At 41.2% G+C, this 10,360-nt stretch overlaps 1 protein-coding gene and 1 long non-coding RNA gene across 3 annotated transcripts in view; both read left to right on the top strand.

Annotated features, from left to right (window-relative positions):
* hey2 (hes-related family bHLH transcription factor with YRPW motif 2) overlaps window positions 1-6,728 on the top strand; it is a 7,789-nt gene extending 1,061 nt beyond the window's left edge. For both annotated transcript variants that reach the window (XM_037750468.1, XM_037750467.1), the window contains 4 exons: window positions 859-937; window positions 1,504-1,587; window positions 4,196-4,277; window positions 5,600-6,728. In XM_037750468.1, coding sequence (XP_037606396.1) covers window positions 859-937; window positions 1,504-1,587; window positions 4,196-4,277; window positions 5,600-6,339 — 985 coding nt within the window. In that variant the 3' untranslated portion in view covers window positions 6,340-6,728. The remainder of the gene's footprint in view (window positions 1-858; window positions 938-1,503; window positions 1,588-4,195; window positions 4,278-5,599) is intronic.
* LOC119476876 overlaps window positions 1-8,475 on the top strand; it is an 18,620-nt gene extending 10,145 nt beyond the window's left edge. Inside the window, exon 3 of the long non-coding RNA XR_005204122.1 lies at window positions 8,465-8,475. This is a non-coding gene — a long non-coding RNA (uncharacterized LOC119476876). The remainder of the gene's footprint in view (window positions 1-8,464) is intronic.
* The last annotated feature ends 1,885 nt before the right edge of the window (window positions 8,476-10,360 follow it).

Below are 10,360 nucleotides of genomic sequence, written 5' to 3'. Positions count from 1 at the left end.
ATTTATTTTTATTTTATTTTAATTTAATTATTCATTTATTTAATTCCAAGATTTAAAGGTGCCTGCTTGTCCTTCAAAAAATACCATTGTGTTGGTTTACTGGTGCAGAAATAATAATAAAAATAATAATAATACATTTTATTTATATAGCCCTTTCTGGATACTCAAATGTGTTGATATATTTCAAAATCATACTAATAAATAAAACAGAGGACAAACTGTAGCCAGGTAATTAAAAGGAGTGATGTGTAGGAAGAGTTAGAGGTCAGAGGCCTTGATGGACAGGTGGTGCTTCAGGGATGAAGCAGCCTGGTGTGAAGGGTGGAGAGCAGACCAGTCAGAGGATCATAGTTTCTAGGATGGAGTATTAGGGTGGAGAAGGTCGGTTATAGATACTGGGGGGCAAGTGCATGGAGGGATTTGTATGTGAGAAGGAGGAGTTTATAGGTGATGGTGGTGGACTTGATTGGAAGCCAGTGAAGGTGGATGAGTGCCGGGGTGATGTGCTGTCGGGGCCTAGTGCGGGTCAGAACCAGCAGCTGAGGTCTGGACATACTGGAGCCGGTCCGGGGCTTTGCTGGGTTCCTCGGACAGGACTCCATCACAGTAGTCCAGACGGGAGGTGATGAAGTACTGTTCATTTTCTGAGGCTCAATATTTACTACAGTACTAAATAACATGTTTGTCCAGCAGCTTCTTATTTGGACATTTGTCCACTTTCTTTTGGTCTGTTGTCACTTTCAAAACTGGAAATCAAACTTTACTCCACTTCTCTTCTGGAGATAAATCAACACTGTTCAGTTTTAGGTCAAATGTGGTTATTTAATGCATCGATTGAATTATGATTTTGTTCTTCAGGCACGGGAAGTCGTCCTTTATCAGATGCGGATCGCCGACCACGACCACTCAAGTGATGGCGAGGAAAAAGCGCAGAGGGGTAAAGTTGTTATTTGTATTGATAAAGTATTATATGATTAGCTCTGGTGTTTAAATATTACAGCCCAGTCGCACAGCAGTTTAATGTGTTGATTCGTGTACATAGACACAAATTAAAACAAATTTCACGTAATTGTGAAACAAGAAGGATAAAGAGCGGCGAACGCCACGTAGGCCACAGAACTTCCGTACTTAACTTAGCCACTTCCGGTCTGGCGTAACTTAATCACAATATTTTCCTAATCCTAACGTAGTATTTTTTTGTCACGGAACTTCTGCGCTTAAGTTACATCACTTCTGGTGTTATTGTTATCTTTTCCTAAAGTTAACTAAGTAAGCTGAAAAGACTGGAGCGAAAATTGACACGTGCGTCACGTGTTGCTGGACATTCGTAGGAAAACACGCAAAAAATAGGTTGCTGAAAGTCGTGCTGAGGGTCACGAAAAAAAAGGAAATGTGTGTCTATGTACACGAATCAAACTGATTAAATTTCGTGACTATTTCACAAATGAGACGGAGTTGTTTATTTACAGTTCAGAGTTTTTATTGTTTTCTTTTGTTTGTCAGATTATCGAGAAGCGACGCAGAGACAGAATCAACAACAGTCTGTCGGAGTTGCGGAGGCTCGTCCCCACGGCCTTCGAGAAGCAGGTGAGTTTGTTTCCGTAGAACCACATCAGGGTTCTCTCAGGATCCAAACAGAACCAATAAATCCCTCAGCCTGAGGCTACATCCACACTAACACACTTCGGTTTTACAACGGCATTCACTGTCCACTCATATTTATCAACATGAATCCCAATTAGCATATGACTGTATGAACATATTATGCAAGATCAGCATATCGTTTGTTTTCATGAACGGCCGAATGGTGCGCCGCTTTAAAAGTTGCGGCCGCAAGGAATTGTGGGATGTTATTCTCTCCTTTCCTTTGGTAAAGGATGCTCCAGTGTTTCCTCTGCTAAAGGAGATAATAAAGGAAGCATTGAAGCTCCTTTCCTCAGCAGTTTTCCAACAGCTCTCATCACGGCTGCTACTGAGATACTTCCGGGTCATTTCACTCCATAAGGAACCTTCCTAGCCAGAGCCTGTGGACACGTACCAGAAAACACAACCCCCGATTTAACCCTGAGTTTTAAAACTAAAACAAGGTCAGCAGTGTTTTTCAAACGTCTCCGTTTTAGAGGCTTGAAAACGCCGGAGTAGTGTGGACGTTAGGAGTAAACGTAGCAAACGTTATGCGTTTTTAAAACTAAAACATTAGTGAGGATGTAGCCTGAATGGTGTGAACCAGGAGGACAACAGGAGAGGCTGGAGCGCCTCCGAACACCCACACAGGTGATATCAGTTAATGTGTCTGATTAGAGCTCCTCTCAGGACCGTCAGCCTCGTTGCACCTGGTAGGGGGCGGGACAAATTACACCTTCATCACTCTCATTGGTGGATGAAGACTTGTGACCTGATAAAATCCCATCAAAGCTCCGCCCACCTTCAACCAGAGCAGCCAGAAGAACTGAAAACATGCGTGCGTGTGTGTGTGTGTGTGTGTGTGTGTGTGTGTGTGTGTGTGTGTGTGTGTGTGTGTGTGTGTGTGTGTGTGTGTGTGTGTGTGTGTGTGTGCGCGTGCGCGTGCGTGCGTGCGTGCGGATGTCCAGAGGCTTTAAAATCTATAAAACTAACAGTTTCTGTTCTGATCTGTTGGTTTCTGGTTTAACGTCACATCAGAAGAGACTTTACTTGTACGATGGACTCCCGTCTCATCTGTAGTAGAGCAGTTTATACTCCAGAGTTCAAGATCACTAAAGTTGAGCTTCGACAAAACAAACTCATGCAAAGCAGCAAAATCCATTTATTGTGGCGTTTGCAATGAAATCAGTTCATTTTTCCTGCAAACTTTGGCTGTTTTTAAATACTTCAGTCTTCCTCCTCCTCCTCCTTCTCATCATCATCACTACACCTGTGTGATTAACGACTGATTCAGCTGTCTGTGACTCCTTCACTCAGTAAAATGACAGATGTCCATACAATCCTGTATAAAATGAGTTTAAAGCAACAAACTGTCCCTCTGTTAGAGATTATATCTCACACAACTCATCACACATTTAAAACTAAACCTTCAGGGACTCATTTCTGTAGTTTGTTGTCACATTGGGCTTGAAACAAACGTTTGTAAAACGAGAACCTGACATGATCATATCACAAAACGACTGAACTGACAGTTTGATAATATTGAATCATTGTCCGAGTCCTCCCAAATAATATTTGTCCCGTCTTCAGCTATATATTCTTGCAGAGGAAAGCTGCCCAGTGTCGTGAAGGAATACTTCATGATTACTAAAACAAAATCTACTCAGGATCCAGTCCAGTCGCACGGCAGTTCGTGAAATAGTCACGAAATTTAATGTATTGAATCGTGTACGTAGACACGAATTTCATGTTTTTTTCGTGATGTTCAGCACGAAATCAATTCTTATGTAATCCACGCAACTGTGAACCGGAAAAGTGTCTTTTGCCAGCAGACCGCTTTTCATGTCCCGTGTGAAACCAGAAGTCAACGTTGATTTGTCAACGTAACTTTCCGTACTTAAGTTGCAGCACTTACGGAGTAATTTTAACCCAAAGCACCAAACTAAGTAGTTTTATTTTGAAAAGACTGGAGCAGAAATTGACACGTGTTGCTGGACATTCGTAGGAAAACGCACGAGAAATAGGTTGTTGAAAGTCGTGCTGAGCGTCACGAAAAAAAAGTTAAATTCATGTGTATGTGAAAATGAATCAAATAGATTACATTTCGTGACTATTTCAGGAACAGCTGTGAGACTGAGTTGGATGTTGGATGATCTGTAAAACCATCATGTATCCAACATTTCATCTGCAGAGCATTTTGTTGCCTTTTTATTCAGTCTGAGTGTGCTGTTTGTCTCTAACCCTCCATATCGTAACATTATTCTATCAATTTTATATGTCAAATTCAACTCACTACCTTTTCCTTCCTCCCTCAAAATATTAATTTAACGTCACATCAATGAAAAGAAAAAGTTTTCTCCTCTTTGTGGCTTCTGTTTGTTGCACTTATGACTTAAAACCTTGTCATTATGAGGTCCTGATGTCATAAGGATTAGATCTTTATCTTGTAATTATAATTTTCTTAATATTATATTGGGGAACTAATTTGGTTTGGACTGAAAACCAGCATCATCTTATCACACTGACACCGCTGTTTAAAGGGATTCTAACTGTCGGGGTTTTGTTTGATCAGGGTTCAGCTAAACTGGAGAAGGCAGAGATTCTGCAGATGACCGTGGACCATCTGAAGGTGCTGCAGGCCACCGGAGGGAAAGGTAACCAGACAGATGGATCTGTTTGTACTCTTGGAGACAACAAAGACAAGGCTTCGTTCATGTCCTGCGTTCACAACATCCGGACACATTTTCACCGTACAAACGTAGTCATGTTTTAGCCCAACGTTGTTGTTCTTTCCTAAACCTAAGCAAGTGTTTAATTCACAACATTAATCACGTGTTTACTGCGACAGAAAAGTGACGCCGAGGGGTCTGACATAAGCATCACTCGTCATATGACGAGATGGAAAGAGAACGTGTTGGACCTCCTCCCTACGCGGACTATTGCTGCCTTCAAATGTGGTGGCGTTTACCGTGTTCACGAGAAGAGTCCACATGAACGCCCCCCTTTTCCTCTTGTGGTATTCACGACCTCGTCAGTGGGAAGTTTCTGAAAGCTCCGAGTTCTCGACCTGTGACGTGTTTGTTGACGTTGTCAGAACTGGCGGAGGCCTTGGAAGTTAATTTTTTGGTGCATAATAAGTTAATATATTGTAATTTTAGTCGTATATAACGGCCGTCATCTTTCTCGTCTGTCATTATGCCGTTGCGTTTCCTGCGTTACCTGCTCACTAGCTTGGTGAATTCATCGTTCACATTATTCATAACCTTATTGATTAGCTTACTTTGGTGACCTACGTCTGAGCGGGGCGTTTCCATTTGAAAACAAAAAGGGAAAAGAACGCAGATGGAGTCGCCATTTAAGTTTCTCACCAGACTGTAGATTCAGATTCACAGTGGTATGAACATTGTCGGCTATTTTATTATTTGTCTCTGATGATCTTAGCAGTAGAAATACATAATACTTTAATTATACGTGTAGTTATTTCTGCTCAGAACGTGCAGGTTGTTGGTCAGTTGTCCGTCGTCTTCGTGATGCGTTCAAGTGACTTTTAGAAGACGTGAGGCGAAGCATTAGTCAGTGTCAGCGCTCGTTCTTTGAAGAGTGTTTGGTTTGTCAGTCAAACACTACTGTGTGTGTGTGTGTGTGTGTGTGTGTGTGTCAGAGGGAGGTGGTGAGTCCATGGGAAAGCAGCGCGGGGATAAAAGCACCACTTGACCCTGAGCAGCGCTGTTTGCTTTCATAAAGCCAGCGGGAAAGGCGAGGGGGGGTGTTGGCGAGGTCAGCGTTGGTTGCGTTCACAGGCCGTCTCTCTGCAGCGTTTGTTTGGGTTTACCAGCAGCAGCAGAACAAACAGACAATCAGCTGATCGCTGCAGAAAACATCCACCAGAACACGTCACGTGTTCTTTTTACCTGGAATGAATAAATGAATAAATATTTTTGGATTGTAAAGTTTAAGCGTCTCTCTCTCTCTGTAGGTTATTTTGACGCCCACGCTCTGGCCCTGGACTTCCTGTCTCTGGGTTTCAGGGAGTGCGTGACGGAGGTTTCCCGCTACCTGAGCGCCGTGGAGGGCCTGGACTCCGGCGACCCTCTGCGTTCCCGCATCCTCTCCCACCTCTCCTCCTGCTCCTCTCAGCGCGACGCCGCCGCCCTCGCCGTGACCTCCCATTCGCCACTTCACCTCCACCACCACCACCACCAGCACCAGCCTCACTCTTTGCCTCACCCCTTCCACCACCACCACTGGGCTGCTGCTGCGGCCGCTGCAGTCGCCACGGCAACGGCGGCGGCGGCGTTTCGACCTCCGTACGGACTGAGCGGTCTGTCCGTTCCTCCGGATTCAGGAGAAGGTGGCGCCCCCCAGAGGCTGGCGGAGTTGTCACAGCGCAGCGTAGCCTCCTCCTTCTCCTCCCATGCAGACTCCACCTCCTCTCCTTCCTCCTCATCCTCCTCCTCCTCCTCTTCCTCGTCTCTCGTGCTCCCCTGCGCCCCCGCTCCTCTCTCCGCCTCCATCCTCTCCCTCTCGGCGTCGTTCCCCATCGCCCTCCACGGAGGATTCCCCATCCTCCCTCCCTCCTCCTTCACCTCCACCGCCGCCACCACCAGTCCTCCCATCTCCTCCTCTTCCTCCTCCTCCTCCTCTTCCTCCCAGACTCCTCACAGCAGCAGCAGTAAACCCTACAGACCGTGGGGAACCGAGGTCGGAGCGTTCTGACTGATTCACTGACTCATGTTGCTGCTGACTAACTCCTGACTGACAGATTTAACACTTTTATCACCAGAGAACAAACTACTGATAAACCGAGCTTCACCCAAACTACTACTTCTGTTAACCGTTTCCCACCTGCTGATTTCACAAGTTGACTTTTTTTCTTTCTATTCAGATTTATTGAACTGTTTTAACCAGTTTAACCGAGTTCAGCTGATTTGTTCCTGAATCAGATTCACTTTAAAACAAAGTGACACTCAGTTAGTAAAAACCTGCACAAACTATTTTTTAGGAAGTTGATTCACCTTAGTTACAGACGTCTCTTTCCTACGACGGAGTATTAGGGCCACATCGAGGGAGAAAAAAATCTGAGATTACGAGAAAAAAAGTCATAATATTACGAGAATAAAATCATAACTTTACGAGAAAAAAAGTTGGAATATTATGAGAATAAAGTCATAACTTAACAAGAAAAAAAAATTGTAATATTACGAGAATAAAGTCATAACTTTACGAGAAAAAAAGTTGTAATATTATTTGTAAATATTTTGACTTTATTCTCGAAATCTCCGATTTATTTTTTTTCCTCAACGTGGCCCTAATACTCCGTTGTACTTTCCCAATGTAAGTCTACGGGAAAAAGTCTTTTGGGGCGAAATGGCATCACGTGACGGACACGGACGCTGTAGTACCGCCGTTTGGCCACTACGAAGATTTGCTTCAAAGCCCGGCGCTCTTCCTGGAGGCTTGAGTAGGACATCCTGGTATTTATGCCATACTGCATTTGACATATTGGGACATATTAAATCTACTTCTGGCATTCTGAATATGTTATTTGGACAATAACAAAAAGTAGAATTAGAGCAGACTGACCTTTAAAACCTTCCAGACTATGAGACAATAAGCGATGAACCAAAGTCGTCCTCTGACATCATCACTTCTCTGATGTTTAACCAAACTAACAGGAACGGATCAACCAGCACAGTCTCAGACGGGTCTGTGTTCAGACTGGTGCAAACTGGGATGAAGATTAACATCATAACAATAACGGTGATACAAACTGGCTGAAATAAATGAAACAGTATTTCATCATCAGACTAAAACCTTTACACTTTTTTATTTTATGTGGTTTACATGTAATCCGTCACTGAATTCACCATCAGGTTCTCTGATTCTCTGTGTGCCTTTTTACAAATAAAGATGACGTAATAATATCGCCGCTGTCATGAAAAGTACAGCTGGTATGGTGTTTTTCTTTTTTTCAGTGTAAACTTTTGATTTATATTTGGAGAGAATTAATCTTTAGAGAGTGCCTTCTCGTTCATCAACGTTACCACTCGGACTGTTAAAAGCACTATCAATGTGTTTTTATTTCAATAACCTGCTGACATAACACCAAGTTTATGGGTATTCCGGCCCCTTTGGCACTTCACTGTTTTTCTGAATAATAAAATTAAAAAATTAAAAAAGTAATTGAATAGGCCTGGTCTTTGGAGTCGTATAGGAGTGACATAAAAAGAGATAATCTGTAAAAGAATAAAAATAAATGTAGAATTATAAAGAGAAATAAATAAAAGAATAAATAAGCAAATAAAAAAAATGTGAAAATATAAAGAGAAATAAATACAAGAATAAATAAGTTAATACAAATTGTGGAAATATAAAGAGAAATAAATAAAAGAACAAATAAAAAATGTGGAAATATAAAGAGAAATAATTAAAAGAATAAATAAAAATTTGGAAATATAAAGAGAAATAAATAAAATAAATAAAAGAATGAATAAAATGTGGAAATATAAAGAGAAATAAATAAAAGAATAAATAACAAATTTGGACATACAAGAGAAATAAATAGAAAAATAAATAAATGTGGAAATGTAGAGACAAAAAACAAAATATAAAAATTATTGTAAGCATTTTAATTTATTTCCACATTTATTTATTCATTATTTATGTGTAAATTTTTTAAAATATATATCTATGTATATTTATTTAAAATACAAACATATAAACTACTCTATATTTTTCTGTTTATTTTTAGATAATATAATTTATTTATTTTTACCCCTTTATTTTCCTTATATTTTTTTACAGAGTTATTCTTTTATATGGCACTCCTATGACTCCATAGGTGTCAACATGATTAAATGAACCTGCAAAACTAAAATGTTTTTCACCTTAAACTCTTTAACTGAAGGTATGTTTGAGTGACCAGACTGGAGCGGCGTTAAAGGATCACACACACACGTTAATCCACTCCTCCTTTGCCTTCATCTTACAGTTGATTTACTGAAATCACTGCTGCACCCGTTAAATCCTCCCAGAGAAGAAGCCGGCGTCAGTTCCAGCTGAATGGAGGATTAAAGGCTGACAGGCCTGGGAACAGCTCTGCGGGCCGTAAATCCGCCCCGGTCAGCCGACACGGTTCTCACGCCGGGACGCCGCTTTGAAGTGACCGGCGGTAAATTGGGTGACATGAGCCGGTCAGCACTTTACATCCAGACACAGAGAGAGAGAGAACAACTGGAGACAGACAGCGTTATGTGTTTCTGTTCAGGCTGAACAGGTTAATCCATGTCACCGATACTTTTACTACTTTTACAGAACGCAGCCGGCAGTTTACAAAACCAGCAATCAGTGCTGGAAGAAGTATTCTGATGAACGGCAGTAAAACTACAGTGTAGGGCCATTGCATAGGTCAGGGGTCGGCAACCTGCGTCTCTTCAGCTCCTCTCCAGCGGCTCCCTGGGGAGTTTTAAAAATGGAAATGAATAACTGTTTTTTGTTTTTATCATTGTTGTAGGTCTATGGTACGACGGTACGACGGAGTATTAGGGCCACATTGAGGAAAAAAAATAAATCTGAGATTTCGAGAATAAAGTCATAATATTATAAAGTAATAATTTTATGTGTTATTTTCTTTTTTTCTCGTAATATTACGACTTTTTTCCCTTTAAGTTATGACCTTATTCTCGTAATATTACGACTTTTTTCTCCTAAAGTTATGACCTTATTCTCGTAATATTACGACTTTTTTCTCCTAAAGTTATGACTTTATTCTCGTAATATTACAACTTTTTTTTTCTCGTAATATTACGACTTTATTCTGTAAATCTCAGATGTTTTTTCCCTCAATGTGGCCCTAATACTCCGTAGTACATTGTCTCTTTGGCCCTCACTGCATTAGACTTATATACTATATACTATATACTTATAAACTGTGTTACCTTCATCACAATGATCACATGTTTTGCGGCTCCAGACAGAATTTTTTTTTGCCTAAAATGTCTCTTTTGATAGTAAAGGTTGAGCCCTGCCTTAGGCCTACTTTGTGTCGGTTACAAACAGCCCAGTCGCACAGAAGTTCGTTAAATAGTCACGAAATTTAATGTATTGATTGGTGTACATAGACATTAATTTAAAAAAAATTCCAGATGGTCAGCACGAAATCAATACGTATGTATTCGTGAACCAGGAAGTATAAAGAGCAGCGAACGCTGCGTAGAGAGGAGGTCGGGGAGGATGGGTGGGTCAGAAAACACCAGACTTTCACCGGTATTGGTGCCCCGTGTGAGGCCAGAAGTCAACGTTGATTTATTTGTCACGTAACTTCCGGAGTTATTTTAACCCCAACCACCATCTTTTCCTAAAGCTAACTAAGTAATAGAATATGACAATAGAATAGAAATAATTTATTTTTATTTTTATAGGACACTTTGTAGGCAGACGTTTTACCGGAGTCCGGTAGTCGCCTTCAGTCCAAAATGGCGGAAGCGTAGCTCTGCTGCTGGGCGCTGATGTTGCAATGGAGCGACCGGTTGACTTTCACTTCTTGGTAATATACATTCTGGGTAGAAGTATAAAGTCGCATGAAATGGAAATACTCAAGTAAAGTACCTCAAAATGTGTGTTTAGTGCTTAGTCTTTCCACCGTTTACAATTAGCAAATATCAGCATGCTGATGGTGAAGTCACGTTTATGTTTACGATGGACCTCAGAAGGTTTATCATTTTAAAATATTTCTCCT

The sequence above is a fragment of the Sebastes umbrosus genome, chromosome 18 (genome assembly GCF_015220745.1).
Source record: "Sebastes umbrosus isolate fSebUmb1 chromosome 18, fSebUmb1.pri, whole genome shotgun sequence".
Classification (NCBI taxonomy): domain Eukaryota; kingdom Metazoa; phylum Chordata; class Actinopteri; order Perciformes; family Sebastidae; genus Sebastes; species Sebastes umbrosus.
Note: the sequence above shows the minus strand (reverse complement) of the source record. Positions and strands in the feature narration are given on the sequence as shown.